This window comes from Musa acuminata, chromosome BXJ2-6, assembly GCF_036884655.1.
Source record: "Musa acuminata AAA Group cultivar baxijiao chromosome BXJ2-6, Cavendish_Baxijiao_AAA, whole genome shotgun sequence".
NCBI classification, from domain to species: domain Eukaryota; kingdom Viridiplantae; phylum Streptophyta; class Magnoliopsida; order Zingiberales; family Musaceae; genus Musa; species Musa acuminata.
This window is the reverse complement of record NC_088343.1, coordinates 37,647,150-37,666,002: the sequence shown is the minus strand read 5'-3', so window position 1 is coordinate 37,666,002 and position 18,853 is coordinate 37,647,150. Positions and strand designations below refer to the sequence as shown.

General features: G+C 38.3%; 2 protein-coding genes, 1 long non-coding RNA gene and 1 pseudogene across 9 annotated transcripts in view; 1 reads left to right on the top strand and 3 right to left on the bottom strand.

Moving 5' to 3' along the window:
* Positions 1 to 398: 398 nt before the first annotated feature.
* On the bottom strand, positions 399 to 988 carry LOC103989115 (cyclic phosphodiesterase-like; annotated as a pseudogene).
* A 292-nt stretch (positions 989 to 1,280) lies between these two features.
* LOC135615438 (MACPF domain-containing protein CAD1-like) lies at positions 1,281 to 9,616 on the bottom strand. Its single transcript, XM_065113928.1, has 6 exons — positions 9,004 to 9,616; positions 5,967 to 6,205; positions 5,573 to 5,768; positions 3,873 to 4,056; positions 2,971 to 3,134; positions 1,281 to 2,042 (listed from the first exon to the last, which is right to left on the bottom strand). Exons 1-6 carry the CDS (start codon positions 9,313 to 9,315, stop codon positions 1,437 to 1,439), a joined length of 1,701 nt encoding a protein of 566 aa, XP_064970000.1. The 5' UTR covers positions 9,316 to 9,616; the 3' UTR covers positions 1,281 to 1,436.
* A 499-nt stretch (positions 9,617 to 10,115) lies between these two features.
* LOC135615437 (uncharacterized) lies at positions 10,116 to 10,546 on the top strand. Its single transcript, XR_010488025.1, has 2 exons — positions 10,116 to 10,351; positions 10,440 to 10,546. It is a non-coding gene; the product is annotated as an uncharacterized LOC135615437 (long non-coding RNA).
* Positions 10,353 to 18,853, bottom strand: part of LOC103989113 (probable LRR receptor-like serine/threonine-protein kinase At1g07650) — a 32,761-nt gene continuing 24,260 nt past the window's right edge. For all 7 annotated transcript variants that reach the window (XM_065113920.1, XM_065113924.1, XM_065113921.1 and 4 more), the window contains 8 exons: positions 16,703 to 17,088; positions 16,352 to 16,544; positions 15,686 to 15,820; positions 14,931 to 15,049; positions 13,106 to 13,316; positions 12,767 to 13,004; positions 11,212 to 11,359; positions 10,353 to 10,891 (listed from right to left, as the gene is read on the bottom strand). In XM_065113920.1, coding sequence (XP_064969992.1) covers positions 10,502 to 10,891; positions 11,212 to 11,359; positions 12,767 to 13,004; positions 13,106 to 13,316; positions 14,931 to 15,049; positions 15,686 to 15,820; positions 16,352 to 16,544; positions 16,703 to 17,088 — 1,820 coding nt within the window. In that variant the 3' untranslated portion in view covers positions 10,353 to 10,501. The remainder of the gene's footprint in view (positions 10,892 to 11,211; positions 11,360 to 12,766; positions 13,005 to 13,105; positions 13,317 to 14,930; positions 15,050 to 15,685; positions 15,821 to 16,351; positions 16,545 to 16,702; positions 17,089 to 18,853) is intronic.

Sequence of the window (18,853 nt, the reverse complement as noted above, 5' to 3'; positions counted from 1 at the left end):
GCGTATCGAATCCAACCCTAGGCGAAAGCACGGAGAATAGGATCGATCAGGGCTTCCGATGTTTGGGGGAAGACGAATCTGAATCGAGGTAAAGAAACGAGCGCTTCGTCGTCGCTGGCGGCGAATACTTATCACAAGAAAGCAGGAAAAGGACACGCTGATTCCTCGACACGAATCGTGACGCAAGTTCGGTAAGAAATCGTGGTGGGGACTCATCTTCCCGTGTGACTCTTACTTTTCGCCGGCGCATCAGCCGCTGGCACGACGCTTTCCACGAAGGGTGGAGGGTTTTTGTTGTGTCGGCCGAGTCAGGGAGCACGGAATTTGCCCCTCTTCATCTGACGTCTAATGTATCCAGTACATCTAATCTTAGTGTGTTCCGTGTCTCGAACGGAAACGAGCAAGCTACTTATCATTGGAGAGGTGGCAGAGCTCCACGACCTCCCACGACTCCAAGTTCTGGTCCTCGGTGTCCGTCTTGGAAAGGGCGAGCGCCGAGACCTCGAAGCTGAGGCCGAGGATCCCCTTATCCAAAGCATCGACCCTCTGCCGAGCCCTCTCGTTCTCCTCGTCCGCGAAATCCCCGTACAAAAGGCATCGAGTCAGCTTTTTGAATCGATGTCTCAGAACAAATTAATGCACTTGATCTCAGAAAAGGGATCAAGGTAGGGAGAGAGGGCAGCGCAGGTTGAGCGGAAGCGGCGGAGGGCATCATCGGGGGCGAGGCCAATGGAGCCGACGACGGTGATGTGGGGCTCGAAAGCGGGGCCGCCGAACTCGGATCGGAGGGGGGACACGAGGCGCTTGAGCCGGTCCCGGACATCGTCCGGCTGGAGCGCCCACACCGAGTAGACCTTCGTCGACGCCTTCATTGGAGCTCCAGCCATCGCTGCGGGGAAGGAGGGAGGACGGTCGACGCCGGCTGTGATGAGGATAAGCGAGCAAAGTGGCACCAACATGCGCCTGCGACATTTGCAGCTCAGGAGATTGTAACCCTTTTTGCTACATAAACAGGCATATAAGCCGAGATATAAAAGAATGAATACCGAGCTGTTTGCATGAAAGACAAATAATTAGGTCAAATAAAGGAGTCGCTTTTGGCCTAAGCGGAGACATTTATTATTGTATGCAATCGTCTTAAAGAATAATAAGTTTCACAGGTAAGCTGTAACACATGGTTGGAGACACAACACCATCAAAGCTTCAACATCAAGAACTGTTTCTAATGTTACACATCACACTAACCATCTTGAACAAAAGAAACAACAAAAGAAGACGAATGAGAAAAAGGAAGACATCAACAAAAACCCTGTGATAAACAACATTTTATGTCTAGAAATGTACAGGAAGAACAAAACAACGCATGCTACCCATAGAAAGAATGCCTTACAGGAAGGTGAATACAACAAGCAAGATTTGGACAAGTAACATCAGTATCAATAGTTCAACAAGGAATACTTTACACGGACAACAATCTTCCCCTTTTCAACCCCTAGCTTAGCTCCTGTGACTAACCAGTGGCCTGGTACATCTTGTGGCCCCTTCAACATCTCTGTCATGTCAACAATCTTTGCAAGCTTGGAATTGTCCCCTGAAGTGGAAGATGAAGTGTCATCTAATTTCTGGGCGAAGGTAGGGCATGGATTATGATCCCATACTGATCTCCGTATGGTGCACCCAGGGACCTTGGAAAACAATAGTTTGAGGTGTAGGACACTCTTGGCACCGAAATCCCATACCCCCAGCTGAGCTCCTGTTACTATGTAGACGCCAGATAGATCACCAATGTTTGTTTCGGTACTCTCAATCGGAGCGGTGCTAACATGTGCAAAGTTCTTCCATTTAATGGGTTCAAACCAGCGGCAATCTTGCTCCTCGGGGCCGTGCCACTTAGGCGGGCCAATTGCAACATGGGAGTCCCAGTGAGGTAGGAATATCTTTGGTAAGGTTGCGAGATGCTGCAAATGGATGGCTAGTCGGTTTTGTTTGCTTCCTTCAAGGCTTAGCCTGAGGCCAGTGACGGGTTTACGGCCAACAGATACCTGCATCAAGTTATAAAAGTCAGCTACGAAGAACATATGTAGTTCGTACCTATTAAGGTGCCATCAGTTTGCATTAAATAACATAGAATACCACTATAAATAAGGCAATAAGAGAGTTTACGGAGAATATAGCTAACACAATATATTAATTATGTCAATCTTCCAGTGCTTTTTTCCTCCACTATTGTGTGCCGGTAATTTATACTATAGATATATACCAGTGTGCTATAAAGATCCAAGAAATCACTCGATTTCCATATAGGTAATAGAATTAATGAAGACATTGTTAAAGTTTTTTTAAGTTTGCACTCTTCTTTAGTAGGAGTTGTGTGTTCATACATGTGTGTGTGTGGTGGGGCGAACAAGACTCGCTCCAATTAGAATTTCTCTATTTCATATATTACTGAAGCCTAGAACAAGGGATCCAACTTAAAGAATAAGTTCTCTCAGGCTTTGCAACCAGCAACTACTACATTTTACGATGCATCAGCAAATTCAGAGAAAATAAACAGATCGGATAAATTTTTTTACTTCTTCAGGAAGTTGAAGTTCTGCTCACTGAAGCTATAGGGTAGAATTCTATCCAAAACTGGGTTTAGTCAATCTGCACAATAGTGCACAGAAGAAATGATGATCAGATGTTATACCACTCATACTATGCTCACATGCAAGCAATTCCTCCACTAACTGAAGCTTTATTACTACAATAATATGAATAATCATGGGAAATTAAATTTAGTCTGTTTGCTGATCCATAATCGAAAATATTTCATCTCGCATATGAAAGATGAGAGAGGAATATGCTAAACCATAAGATGGCAATGTTGGTGAGAAATTAAGTAGGATTCATAATTCTCATACGACTGATACAAGATAAATTTTGTAAAATTTGTTTATTGAAAACAATAAAGAATTTGTATCCCATTACCTGTTCTGCGCTAATGTAGAGCTTGGGGCCCATTAAGCTGAACTGAAGAGAAGGGCATACAGGTTCCTTTCTCTGGTGTCCAGGAATGTTAACAGGTGCTGGAGCCCAAACTCTCTGTACTTGAAACTCCAAAAAATACTGCAGTTCCTCTATGGGGGGCTTATCTGGAGAAAGGTGTTCTATAAATATAAACATGAAATGGCAACCCCCAAAAATTGCCAAAAACACATGCACACACAACTCATCAACTCACCAATCAAGGTTCACAAAGTACAAAATTTCAAGTCATAAATATTTGGTTGCTGAATTAATAGTAGATTTTGAAATCCCCATATTATGAAAGTCATGTTCACTGATAAGTTGCTTCCCTATACATCCTCTATTATGTAAGAATTATTCTAATTTGACCTCGAAGTACTGATCTCATCAAAGTTTCAAAGCTTCAAATGGGGTATATGTTCTTCTCAATACAAGTTAAGAATAACAAAGCTAAGTTCAATCAGATGAGAAAATTCTAGTAGAAAAATGTATTCAAAAGTAAAATCATCCTTGCGATAAATGCATCTTCAGTGAGTTCAACTATATATTATATGTTGCTAAGATTATACACCAGCTTTAGATAATGCTGCACATAAATATGATCTCCTCTGTTACCAAAACTAATTCAGCAAGTCTAATTAAGCACTATATAGGTCAATTAATTTTTTCTTCTCAAAAGCTTGAAGTACCATGACAACATATCATTTACCATGTAGTGGCATAGAAACTACTCCCAATTTAAACCTCTAGACTCCTTAAAGTTCAAATTTTGTAGAAAATCTTCCCAAAAAATGAATTATTCAGGCTATCCAGATGTCAATATTAAACAACAGAGGTGCAACAAAGAATTAACTAGCACTTACACTCCAAATATAAGTCAACAGCACGAGATAGATTCTGAATTCCAGGTAGTCCATTCAGAAGAGAAACAATAGGAAGAAAAGTCATATTGATGACATCTGGTGCTGAAGAAATGGTGTGCACCCACTCTGCATGATTTTGGACAAGATCATCACCGCCCCTCCTTCTAAAGATTACAGTAACATCCTGCAAAAGAGGAAGCATCACCTTAGTGATATTAAAAGAAATACTATTTACAGTATAGTATAGAATAGTGACAGACTTCCAGCAAACGGCTATTGCTTTGCAATCTCTCTAACAGCTAAAGATTACTATTTATATGCATGAATAATCTTGACATAAGATTGAGAACAGGGACATGCCTATTAAGTGTGGCGAACAGGCCCAACACAATTAACTTTTCTATTACATTAGTACCTAGCAATCACAAAATACTGACAATACTTTGCTTGAAAGGGAAAAAGATTTTAAAAATCTACTGTAGTTTGCTCCTGATTAGATTTATCAATCATTGTAGAGACGAGTATACTCTTTGGTTTGATATCCACTTCATAAGAATCTTCTTTTAGAAGCCCTTCTCCAAGTTTCTATCAATTGAAACCTAAACCATTAGTCCATGATTCAATTGCCTAAATTGAAGCCAGTTTCATATATCCTTTTCCATGCCTACATACCTCACTCCAAACTACCTTCACCTTTATGCCCCAATATTTCTTAATTCTTCTGTAAAAATCATGATCCTCTCTTTGCCAATGCTATGGTATATCACTATTTACTCTCACATACCAGTTCAATCAATTATTCATCATTTTATCCTTCAGAAAAACAATCTTATGCCAAGAACAGAACCCAAAAAAAAACATAAATAATATTGCAATTTTCTTTTGCTCTGGTTCTCTCCATATGGCAAATCTATTGAGGATGGGACTAAAGAATAGTACAACAGGCAGATAAAAAGTTCAGCAAGAAAATTTCTAGAATCAAATATTCCTTCTTATAATTTTATAAGCACCAAGAATACCCTATTCCATGGGATCTTCCTGTTGCCACAGCCCTCATTTTTTCTTAGTAGATGTCTCTTCTCGACCACTGGGCACCCTACTGCTTTAACTTCACAATTCAGTTCTCTGACCCTAGGTTGCCCATAGCACTAGAAGGTGCCAAACAAGAAGCAACACATGATTGAATTATAGAAGATTCAGAATCAGTATAAATTTCATTGCTCAAAATTCAAATACCTCAGCTTTAACATGAGGATATTCTAAGCAATATCAAAATACAAAGACCACAAAATATAATAACTGGATTTGAGCATCTGGTGAGGTTAATTCTATAAAATGAGGTTCCTTCCAATCTTATGTATGACATGTAAAATGTGAAAATATCTCCATAGCATGCACATGGAAGCCCTTTGAGAATAATGTATATCAATAACCAAATAAAAGTAGATGAATAAAGAAATAATTAACCTACGTATGATCCAGCTGGTTTTTAAGATATTACATTTTAGTTCATCACTTTGTGGGGTTAATAAATTGCAAATATATGTATCAGACAGAAGCTCTAGAACATTTTCCTCAGAGATGCAGCCCTAGATAGATGAGCTGGCATGTCAATGTTACTAATAGAAGATGGATATAGTATGACAATAATACATATGATGTAATACAGTATGGTATTTAAGACTACAGAAGGCACTGACCTTCTCTTTGTAATTCAAGGGGGCATTAAGCGTTTGGTGTTCCATGTTCAAGAATCTCTGATCCCCAATGTCCTTAACATACTTCTCAATTTCTGATTCTGATAACTGAGATGAATGGTGTTGCTTGATATACAATTCATCTTTACCACCAATAGTAACTGATGTGATAATATGGGTGCCAAAATTCTCAATGAAGCTGAACGAGGGGTAAATGAAAAACCCAACAATCAGATGAGATGAATTAAGTTCATTTCAGACGGTTGATAACTTCCCTATGGAAGCCAAGAAAATATACAATGGAAAAAAAAGCTAGATATCCACCAAACAGAGAAAAAATCAAAATCTAGTTTTACAATACCTAGTCATGATGAAAACAAGTCTATTACCTACTAACCTAGCCAACAGTGGTGGATCCCAACTGTGAGGAACAGCACGCTTGACATCATCCCGGAGCAATAAATCATCACTTGTAAGTTTGGCTTTATATAAAGGAAAATAAAAACCATCCATGGCAAGGGCTTTCGTTGCTGCAGCATCGACTTTCCATGATCCAGTGAAACTGAACATTGAGTTAAAGCTACCAAGAGGTACTGTTCCAGATAAACCTGACTTCTTATTGAAATGCTCAGCCATCTGACAAAACAAAACAGCAGTAGTAGGTGGTTGCAGGGGGCACAAATGTGTTTATAGTAAAAAGTAATCCACAAGATGCAAAAACCGCTCTGAATCACACATGAAAATGGTATGAGCAAGTGTGTTAAATAAGAGATAATACTATTGCTTATTCTTACATTTGTAGATGAAACTGGCTCCAGTATATAGAACTGAAACAATAAAGCAAACAGCTAGTAGAAGTGTATCACACCAAAGTAAAAGCAACAAAACCGATGTTACTATGAATCTACTAAATCAATATATTGTACAGGATGGAATTATTCTTCACAAATCTGCACAAGCACTTAGGCTCTTTGCAATCTCATTATCAATAGAATGTCAATGACCACTTTAACTTCTCATCTCTTTTTCAATGAAAGTTCTTATTTTAATGTAAAAAAATTTGTGTCTACAAATTTCAGTTCCCAAAAGGTTAATAGGCATGAATATCATATGTTCCAATATAGGTTACCATACATCAGAGAGAGCAGACTTGGTAATTAGCATATGGATTCTCATCTTTCTCATAGAGGCATAGATTTTGTCATGGAGTTGTTTGTATTAGAACAAGTCATAATGCATCAAATAACCTTGGTTACTTTGGAGAGCCTAGTAGCCAATTTGCAACAAATGACATATATACTGCTCCTTCCTAAGACCATAAAAATGTTCTTCATTACTTCTGCTAACATTAGGTCTAACTGCGAGCCAAAAACTCATCAGACAAGGAAAAATGGCATATTGATACCTATGAGTAATCACCATTACTTGGAAAAGGCATTGATACTCATTCTCTGCTCAATCTAGAGACTGCTTGCATATGGAACCTATCAATATCGCTATTAATCCATTGCTATAACAAGCATTTATTCTCAGCAACAAGAAGAACAATTTTTACCCTCAAATACTTGTATATGCCATGATTATTTCCTATTATTAACTCTGAAGAGGACAAAATCTTCGATTATCCAACAATCATCATGCCCTTAACTATTCCTAATCAAGTTTTTTTTTCCGTAATTCTCTGTCTCCCTGTAACAGCTGATTTTAGAATGAGATCTTTCCCAACTGGTTTACAGAAAATTCATTTTGCACATATCCAAACCACAAACGTTTTTCTTCAGAAAATCTACCTCGAGATGCCTCTTTATGCAATTTTGATCCATGATCATACCCACCACAGACTATCCCTGCAGTCATCAGTTTTCTGCAAACCAGAATTGACTATTACATGCATAAAAAAACTCAGGTCTGAAAAATGACATCAAAACATACATTTCGATGAAAGCAAAATCCTTCCCCCAATTATTTGGTTCAATAGAGAAATAAGTTTCTCTCATCATTTGGTTTTTGTTGAAGCCAATGTCATTAGAAATGGTTATGATCTTGGTTATTTGGTATTCCTTTCTTACAAACCCTCTACCATTTCCTGTTTCTTTGAGGCACCTCAATATGATTCGATTCGCTTCTGTGTCAGTGCATACAGAGATCTGTCCAAGTTCTGATCATATCTAAACTCTCCTAGATCAAGTTCCCCTTACTCTACCTTATTTGGCACTATTCCTAGCTTTCAGCTAATACTATCACTAGAACTACATATTTCAGAAGCAGGTCTCAACATTCTGCAATAGACACCTTAAATTATGATTTATTATCCTTAATCTTTGTGCACAGCCACTGGTTCAAATACGTTCTACTTCAATTAACTTCCTTAGAAGAATGCTCTAGTATATACATGATCCAGGGTAACAAATTTGTGCAACAACACCCACAACAGAAGTTCCAGTGCCACCTATCCCCAACGCTCAAAGTAAATAACTTATCGCTTATTGCAGAGTCACAGACCTTTCCATTAGTACAGCCTAAAGTAAAACAATAAAAGTTCTCTTAAGGAACTCATTTCTTCCTGATGACTACATACTCAGGACCTAGTGATGAATTAAGGAAGCCTATTGTTTGCATATGAGTCTATAAAGATGCATCAACTTTCAGACAAAGATGATCTATCATAGGGGAGGGCCCCTAAATAGAACATTCTACCTTTCTTTGTTCCTATCAACTCTCTCTAAATCTACACACATGGCAATAAAGAAGCTTGTCTAAGCATCAAACTCTCTTTAAATTCGCCACATTCCAATAGTGGGCATAAAAGGGTTATCTGCGGAACAATGTCATCCTTGAAGCAAAAAGGTTCCTAATAATTAGTCCAAGTCTTCAGTAGATACTCTGAAATGTGCCGATTGATCTCTTTTTTCCTTCTTAGCACAGTAACAGTTGGACTCGTTCAACATTGGAGATGCTTCTCTCGGACATCGGACCCCATTTCATGAGTCAATGAGTAGAATTGATCAATATGCTTACTATGCTCCTTTTCATGTGCGATTCCTTTTCATTTTTCCTTAAGAAGGAGATGCATCGTAGAAATTATGAGATATGTGGAGAACTTAAGATATGCAACATTAGGCACTCTTCTTCTTCTGGTGAGTGAAAGTTTTATGTCCAGAACACTGTCCTCGAAGATATATAAGAACAGTAAAACAAAATCTCATGCAATTTACAAGCAGAATTTCTCAGATTAAATGGAAAAGAGAAAGTTCACATACAAACAAAAAACATCAAGCATTTCATTTCAGAAAAAAAAAATCAGAATCGACCAACACCTGATCTAAAAAAAAAGAAGCCCTAAAGAGGATTATTCCTGTCCCTGAGCGCAAGAACAGACCAGACCATATGACAAATCCCGAAAACTACGAATCCATTAGATGAGCCGGAATTACCTGTTGGAAATTACAGACGCGAGAGGGTTCCCGCCGGTCCCTCTCCCTGCAGATCTTGACGTCCAAGAGGACATCCGGGAGAACGATCTGGCCGATGCTGCTGCCGCTGCCGCCGTCGTCTGCAATGACCAAGCTCCTCGTCCGCGTGTCGTCGAGCAGGACGAGGCGTGACCCGGGCGCTCCCTTGCAGTAGAGGAGCCGCGCGTCGGAGGTGACGTCGAATCCCCGGCCGAGCGCCTGCACCGCGTTCGTTAGCGTCGCGATCAGAGCGTCCGATCCCCCGGCTGCCGCCGCCGCCCGTGCCCTCTCCATTCGAACAGCTCCGCCTGACTCGACGCAGTAGCAGTGCTAAAGCGCATCACACAAGGGTTCGATCTCATCTCATGTCGTCTCTCTACCTTCTCCGCGCCCCCGTCCACCGCGCCACCCTCCTTCCTGAAAAGGAACGAGCTTTGTTCTTCCAAGGGAGAGCGCGAGACGAGAGACGGCGAAAGATAGGTTGGGGAAGAAGGGCGATCGACGACGGGGAATGGAATGGGGGGCAGCGAGGCGCGAGAGAGAGAGAAGGGGGATTGGTTTCTATGGAGTGCAGAGGGGGTGGACTTTTTGACCGCCGGTATCGTCAGAAACAAAATAAAAAGAACGCGTTTTCTAAGGAGGATTAGGAGTTGACCGGTCCGCACAAACAAATGACCAACTACGCATCCCATCGCTCCCTCGCTTCGGTGGACATCCCTCGAGGGTTTGGTGGTGCGTATCCAATCAGCAAAGTTCACGATCTCCATTGGTCTGATCTAAAGCTCAGACTGTGGGACCCACGGTATGGACGGACGAGAAGGATTTCTTTCCTGGTTGATGCCTCGACCGAGGCAGCTGATGTGTACCATGTTTCGGTCGGACCGATCGCCCGGCAAGCGAGGACTCATGCATGGTTGGGTCGCATTCCAACGCTTGGTCGGCTCTCCACGCAAAGCTGCAGGCGACCCACACTTTTCCTCTGGCAATGCAAAGACAGATTAGACAAGATTGACCGGGAACTGTGTATGTAGAAGCCACTCCGGCAAGGAGAAACGTACGGTCAACAAACAAATACACGTCTCGTGATCCGCTTCTTCAACCGAGGCACAAAAAAAATAAAGGTAAGAAGTCAACCACCCCTTGCAGCCATTTACATTTATCGAGAATGTCCACCAGCATCTATCTCCCTTCTTCAGATCTGCGCGCCACGACATGCGTCCATCGTCCTCGAACTAGATCGAAGCAGGTGGCAGCATCAGCGCCGCAAAAGACTCCGTCATGCCTTGTGTGCATCGCAGTGAAACATCAAAGCAACTCAGGACGATACAAAGTAAGCATGAAAGGTTCGAACCTTATTCAATATAAGCACGAATGATCGGATTGTCTGTCTTACACTACATACTGCAAATTTCAAACAGAATGGAGTATCTACTCGACAAGTTCTCCTGATTCAGGTTTAGCACATCCCGATCGAGTCTTTTTAGCATCTTCGGTTCCGATAAAGTGAATCTAAATTGAGGGGGTACAGATCGGATGATGATGATGTGGTAGAACCATGGACAGATCCCCCCCCCTCAACTAAGAAGCTCTTGGTCTGGCTGTCTCCTGAACTTGGGTATCGTTTTCCACTTACCTGGATCTCGAAATCATCAGTCGAGAAGATCTGCTCTGGCGTGGCATCTACAATACTTGTTTGGGCTTCCACCAGCATGCTTACCACAGCAGACATGGGTGGTCTTGGCAATGGTGATGAATTTATGCATAGCAGACCTACATTTATCAACCGAATCGCCTCTTCCTGGTTGAAATCCGTTCCCAGTCTCGGATCCACAAATTTCTCCAGCTTGCCTTCCTCTCGCAGGATTTGCACCTGAATCACCAGGGTGAAAAGAATGTGGTAAAGGTTATTTCTAGACATAGTAGCTAGTCTCTTAAATCAACAATCAAAGATGTGGTACAGACCGTTTCTATCAACAATCAAAGATGTGGTACAGATTATTTCTATACATAATAACTAGTCTCTTAAATCCACAATCAAAGAAAATACTGGAAGTCAGATGGGAAATTGGACAGCTATGCTTACAATCAAAGATGTGGTACAGATTATTTCTACACATAATAGCTAATCTCTTAAATCAACAATCAAAGAAAGTACTGGAAGTCGATGGGAAATTGGACAACTATGCTTACCCAGTCCAGAAGATGCATGCTGCCTTCCTTTCTGAAACTCATGACGCTGGTTCCACTGACAAGTTCCAAAGTGACAACCCCGAAGCTGTATACATCTGCTTTTTCAGTCAGGTAACCGCGGGTAGCATATTCCGGTGCCATGTATCCTCTGAGACACCAAAATTAGTCTATAAGGCTTGCTGAATGATGCCACAAACCAGAAATAGTGCTTTTTGTAAATTAAACAGGCGCCACAGAAAACGATTCCTTCAAATACTGTTGAACTGATAACTTGATAAAACATTAGCTCTTCAGCATGGCAGTTCAGACCAGAACTTCAAGTTAGATCTAAGCAAGCATGGGAAAATTGATCATAAGCTAGGAACAGATTTTACTTGTAAGCTAAGCCTCACCTTTGTGAAGCTTTCATTTGAGGACCATGTTTGGTGCAAACCAGGGCATCTGAGTTAGCTACCAATAATTGAATGTAAATCTACTTCACATATAGTATGGAGATTGATTTAATTCTTTTTTGAGGTCCGGTGGCTTGCAGATGAATCACAAGTTGAGAATAGAATAAAAATATATAAAATACAAGTGAGAAGAGAACAACTAAAAGCATAGGCTATGTTTCCTATGAGATTTAGCGAAACAGAAACACGAATATAGCTTTTGAAGTAGATTGTTTTGGATCCAAAGAAAGCTGGTGCAACAACTTTGTTATATCAAATTAAATTAGTTAAACAAAGTGAAGGCATTTTCAGTTTCAATGACAAAAAATAAGGATCGAAATATAACCCAACAATATGGCGAATTAAAATTTAATCCATCGTCCAAAGGCAAGAGGAATAACAAAGTATTGAAATATATTTAATAATTAAATATAACAAAGGCAAGAGGAATAACATAAAAAGACTGCAAGCTGAATTCACTACACGAAATCTAATTTTATCTTTTATGGATGGCTTCACCCCATAAATGTCCAAGGCCATAAATCCAGTTTACTTTCTCTTAATCAAACAATTGGGTTGACTTCTTTTACATAGACCATTATCACATTATTTAGCACCACAATCTTTTCTTTAAACATTCAGGACCATTTATTGTTGTTCTTCTCAACCTGTCATTTTGTCCTACTAGCAGATATAATGGTCTCAATCTTAGTTCATAATGCAGCACATGAAAAACAAAATCATGCGCCAGTACTAGATTTGATGAGGAACAATTTTAGAAATATTGATTTTAGCACTAATAGCCCATAAAAATACCCCATGAAATCTCACCTGAGCAAGTATCAGTGAATATTGCTAATGCATAGAAGTGTGTGAATGAATCACTAACAATAATTTATCTATTAGTTGTACTTGTATGTTGATGTTCCATGCAAAATGACAAAATGATCCCATTATCAGTATGAAAAGCTCAAAAAGATAAAGTGAAAAATTAAATGAACTTCACCAATTTCTTCTTCCAATAGTTTCAAGGATCAATACTGTAGGACCAAAGTTATGTTCATTGGTGGAGATACACAAGTATACCAGGGCTTCGATGAGATAGAGTAGTGTTGATTGCTTACACAGTTCCAGCTATTCGTGTGCTGATATGAGTGTTTTCCTCTTCATCAAGCCGAGCCAAACCAAAGTCGGATATCTTAGCATTAAGATCTTTGTCTAGCAATATATTGGTTGCTTTTATGTCTCTGTGAACAACCTTCAGTCTCGACTCCTCGTGGATATATGCAAGGCCTTTTGCTATGCCAATGCAAATGTTTTTCCTTGTTGACCAATCAAGTTTCAGTTGATATTCTTCACTCCCTGTAACATTAAATTTATCGAACTCAAATATGTTCTACTCTTTTGTTAAATATAGCAATTATCATATGCAAAGGTTAGAAAAGGAAAAGAATTCCACTGACCAAAAAGAGCACGAGCAAGACTGTTATTTTCCATATACTCATACACTAATAATAACTGATTTCCTTCAATGCAGCAACCATGAAGTTTTACAAGATTTGGATGCTGCAATGCAGAAATCATGCCTAACTCATTTAAAAATTCACGATTTCCTTGTTTTGATTTGGAAGAAAGTTGCTTCACAGCAACTATTGTGCCATCTGGTAACAAGCCCTGCATTGAATACAGAATGAATATTCATATCATGTTCACAGCACTAGTAAAGAAGACAGGCATACTTTTTAAGTTACAACTCTATAAAGGTGGGAGAATAGTCTAAAAGAGTTTGGACATATTATATATCAGTTATGCAAATTGAGTAGATTTACAGTAGAGGTGAAAGGAGAAATAAGAACAAAAATATTGATTAGGATCAAATGACGTCAAGACGCTTGAATCATTTAGTTAAATTCCATTGAATTGACCCACATCAGGAGTTGAAGTTAGGCAAAATCAGTATGCAGGATCAGATTGACCTAACTTGTGGTTAAAACTTAAACGGCCCATTGTAATCAACATTTTGGCCAATAAGTTTTTATGTTAGTTGGTGACAATTGACATCAGAGCATTAGTCTTTCCAGGTATGTTGACACCTGGCAAGGTGAATGTTGCCTTGTGCATACTGAGATGGGTGTTATGCTTAGATTGGTCCTACCAAGGATTTAATTTTTGGCATATTTCAGCCATAATTATGGAACATAAACATATTAAAATGTATGTACACTCGGAATGAGAGGTATCGGTATTTGTTTAAGGAGAACAATTTGTCTTACTTTCTTGTTTTGGTTGTAACTTCAGTACCAACTCAAAAAAATAGATCAGTACAGGGAGCTAATTGACTAAATTAACTCCTTTTGTGTATAAAGTTTGTCAAGACTTCAACTTGATTCACCCCAAAATTAGACAATCTATATGGGTACAAAGGCTAAAGTGGATTGGATGTAGAAAGAGGAAGTAAAAGAAACAGACAAGAGGATTCGATGAAAGCATGCTAGAGAAAGAAAATTGCGAAGAAAAATAAAAATTAAAGATATACATTTGATGCAATCCTTCCCAGCTACCTCTAGTCACTTCAGGTTGCTCTGCATGTCTTGTTGTATATTTTTCCTATTATTGAAGTAAAATTACCATCATGGTTCCAGACCAGAGTTTTGACTCTCCTCTCCTTGAGTTGATTGAAAGTTTGAATGAGTTAATTTGTTTAGATTTTGTGTAAACTCAGTACCTGATGCAGCTGCCTAAGTCAAACTTCATCTGACTCAACGAGTTATTCGGAACAACAGAACAAGTTATTGAACTGAGCTGAGTTGAAATGGCTAATATCACATAAGTAATTAGAAAATGTGTCGAGCATTTATTAGGATAGAACTAGTCTTCTATGAAGGATGTTTAACATATAAGAAAGTTGATTTTATCATCCCATTACAAGTTAGAAAAACAAATACAACTTTTTTTCCTCACTTGGAGACTTCAACTCATCTTCCAAATTCCAAGTGATGAAATACAAGTCAAATTAATTTGCTTCATGGTATTTGGCTGAACTCTTATATATTGCCTTTCCTATTTCCTCGTATTTGTCATAGGATGGTTATGAAGAATTTGCAATTCAATTTTCAGTTTTGGGAACATAATTATGCAAATCATTAAAAACATACAGAAAACTTATCTATAATTTTTATAATTAAGACTTGAACTTAGTCAAGACTGAGTCAACTGAACTCAAACAAAAGTCGAGTCAAGTTTCTGTGATTTTGAACATAGTTCTAGACATAGTGACTCAACAATTACCTTATAAACTGGTCCGAAACCACCTTCTCCAATCTTGTTAGAAGCACTGAAGTTCCTGGTAGCCATTTTTATTTGCCTTAAGGTAAAACGTCCAGTCCGCAGATCTAAAGCCCTCAGCTCTGTCCAACAGGAAGAAACTAGCATTATCAAAATAAGTCACACAGCTTTTGAAGCAGTGATAGCAGACATGACCATAAAAGCCAAAGAAAAGCAATGAAAGAAAAAAGTCATAGAAATAATCGAAAACAGTCGCTTCCATGCGACACATAATCAAACAAATTATCTGTTATAGAGCATAAGCATATTTATAACAAGTACTTATTGGAAATAAAACCTCTGAGAAATTGCACTTAAAAATAGCAAACATTACATATACAATCTGCATCAGACTTTCACAAACATTTGCTCTAAAAAAAATTGATTTATGATGAAAGCCACAAAGATTGTAGAATGGGATACTGTCCCGTAATTCTCAAACAAACCAAAATAATGCTATCTTATTTTCTTTGAATCTATAAAGTATAAACACCATAATTAGAACTTCATGAAAGATATAAATTTGTTTATCAATTGATGTTATGAATGAATGTGGATTTATATTTAGTTCTAAAATTGAACTGAAGAAATAACAAGAAAAAATGTTCCCATCACTTAAAAGACTATAAACTTGCTCTAGCAGATATCACCTTATAACTGATAAAGAGAAGTCAAAAGTGTATTTTGTCCCACATATTTAGAAAGTGCTTCAATCTTACCTCTATCTTTTGCAGTTTGGCCTCCAAGCCAGCCTTTCTTCCACAATATACTCAATAACAAGAAGATCAGGCATGATACTGAAACAATGATACCTACAATAATTTTGGTACGCCTTCCACTACTTAGCGAGAAATCTGCAGTATTGAAAGCACATCAAGCTGGGAAGAACACCATCATCTCATATGATGATCCATCCAAATAATCGAAAACACAACTCATCTTAATATAACTTAATTGTAAAACAAAGTTGCATGGTAAAAGAGAACAACAGTCCATTAAGTACATATATAAGTAGAAAGGAGACAGAAAAACTCAATCAGTAACGTGTAAGAATGAGTCTTGCACATGGAAAACCAGAAAGTGTCTTGCTCTTAAAGTCGTATTCAATGTAGGTATTGTCTAAGATAACTAACTGATTGGCATATAAGTTCATAAAGTAGATCTTTTAATTTACACATTAACCAAAAATCATCAACCAATCAACATTTAAAAGCCAATACATGTGGAGATTAAGAGAGGTGACACAAATTTTCATTTTGTTCTGCCACTTAGATTAGTAAGGAAGAACAATCTTCAGTTTAGTTGTACCAGAAAAACTTCACACAGTGCTCATAATCAGCAAATAATAAGAATATGCACTCAGATGTTTAGAAAATACTACATACTAGGTTCCACTGAAATAGCTGATATCAGAGGACCATAGGTCCCACGAACCGGAAGAGATTGTGTTCCATTGCCAGCCCAATATAAATGAATCTCAAGTTTGTCTGTAACCATCACATTAGTACTCTTGATAATAGCATTACCAGACCCATTAGCCTCATCCCTGATATTGAAGTCCTTCCAAACAAGGTTTCCCTGTACAAACAAATATTATTGGACTAAAATCTGAGTATGTTTATGCGGGTTGGTATCCATACGACGTGTATGGATATTCATGATTTTATGTATTTATGTATCTATGTCCTACATATGTCTAGAATATAGACAAATAGATCAATTGATCCGATGAAGACCTGAATGTAAATATCAAAAATCCGTTTGCCAAGACTGCCATATCCATCATTAGTGATCTGTATCTCTGCAAAGTGAAGTTTGACAGAGTAATTCCCTTCTAATAAACAAAGCCCATAATAAGTAAGGGAGACAGGAGAAATGCGTGCTTCTTTATACAAATCTGAGTCAGGCATCGAAAGCTTCAAAGAACTTGTTGCTACCACATACTCATCATTGTCATTATTATTGTCCATGAAGACACCTGTGCTACTAAATGCCCAGTTTTTGTTAGAACTCACAAAGAAATTTGATGCACCATCAGACTCACTATCTTCTTCATATGTTGTCCCTTTCTTATTTATATGTACAGTGTGTCCTCCACAGTTTATGTATAACGATGATTGACCTGTAGCAAATAAAATGATTAAAAAGATAAATGTTAATCAAATGCAATTTAGAAAAAGAAACATCACAACCAAATACGATGGTTACATTTAGTATATCATATTTGCCTAATCAGGCAAATGCAAATTCTCAGAAATTTATTTTGTTTGAGACATCTCAATAATCTTCAACATTAGTACAGATCTTTTTCAAATTATGATGAGTTGCATGAGCCGAGGAATGGAACCACAATCTTATACCAAGCATACCAAGTCCACATCAAACTTGAATGTGAACCAGCCATTTTTTACTGGCTTAGTTGGATCAAGTTTAATCTTCAAGGTTAGAACAGTCCTTTTTCAAAGTAATGAAAGATGAGTTGCATAAGCCAGGGGATGCAACCACGGTCTATACCAAGCACACCAAGTCTGCACCAAACTGGCATGGGAGCTAGCCAAGTTTGCTTGCCTATAGTCAGATCAAGTTTAAAGTCCTGTGTATATAACCCTGCCTCTTTGGAGGGTGGAGATGATGATGCTCATCCAAAAGCTGATAAATAGAATTATCGCATCCTTGAGTCAGATGCATGAGCAGCCTTAACCACATTGCTTTGAGCCCCTTGTCTTATGATTAAAGAACAATAATGGTAATGGTATCACATATAGAACAAAGGAGTATCAGCAATATATGAAGAACATATACAAGAGGTCCCACTGAACACCTCTTGATCATACCTAGGTGGAAGGCACACAAGAATAAGGTTTGTTTATGACTTGATTTGTTGAGTGATGTTGTACAATCTTTATATAAACTAACTCATGGTAGTCATTATTCATGCCATCATTGCTTAATATTTATTCATGTTATATGACAATTCCATCTAGTTATATCATGTCATTGACTTGTTTTGGTAGTGTTAGCCCCCTAAAAGGCATATGATAACCATCTAGAAGTTCATATGCACGACACTCCTTACTGGACAGTAAACAAGTGGCAATTATTAACCACAACCATTCTTTATTTCTCAAAGATTTAGATAAATTGTTTGAAAAATAAGATAGGTATTTTTATTTTGATATAATTCATGGTCCTAAATAGAGCTCAATAGCAAGAAAGAATAACTGATACCATGGCATGCTGCTTTTGTACGATTTGTATTTGCCATGCCAGTGGTACAACCAACATAGATGATACTAGATATCTTAAAGCAAGACCTTCAGGACAAAATCACAGCTCCAAGAAAAGGAAAACCACAAGAATAAGAAAATCTACCGGCATTTATGATGCATGAGATTCTTAAGACTGACCAGTGAACAACATAACATTTTGTTAGGATTCCTTTATTTTCTGAGTTTTTAAATAATGTTTATTGAGTTTATTTAGTCCAGTTAAAATCGGATAGAGGTTTATTTATTATTTATTTATTATTAAGAGTCCAAGTCCTGATGGACTCTGGGTGGAACTCTATAAATAGGGATATAACTGTTTCTTTTCGGCAAGCAATGAAATGTTATTCAGTCTTTTGATAAATCCTAGGAGGCCGATCCCCTCGAAGTGATCAAGAAGGTCGATCCCCTCGAAGTGATTAAGAAGGTCGATCCCCTCAAAGTGATCATCCCCTTTTCTCTCCTTTCTTCCATGATAAAACCCTAAGGTCTTATCACATTTAAAGAAAAACTTGACTAGTAGCTTCTTTTTGTCCTAAATTATAAAACAACTAACTAAATAAATTTCCTTGAGCATTTCGTAGGCTAATAGACTTGACATTATGACCATCTGTTGTGTGA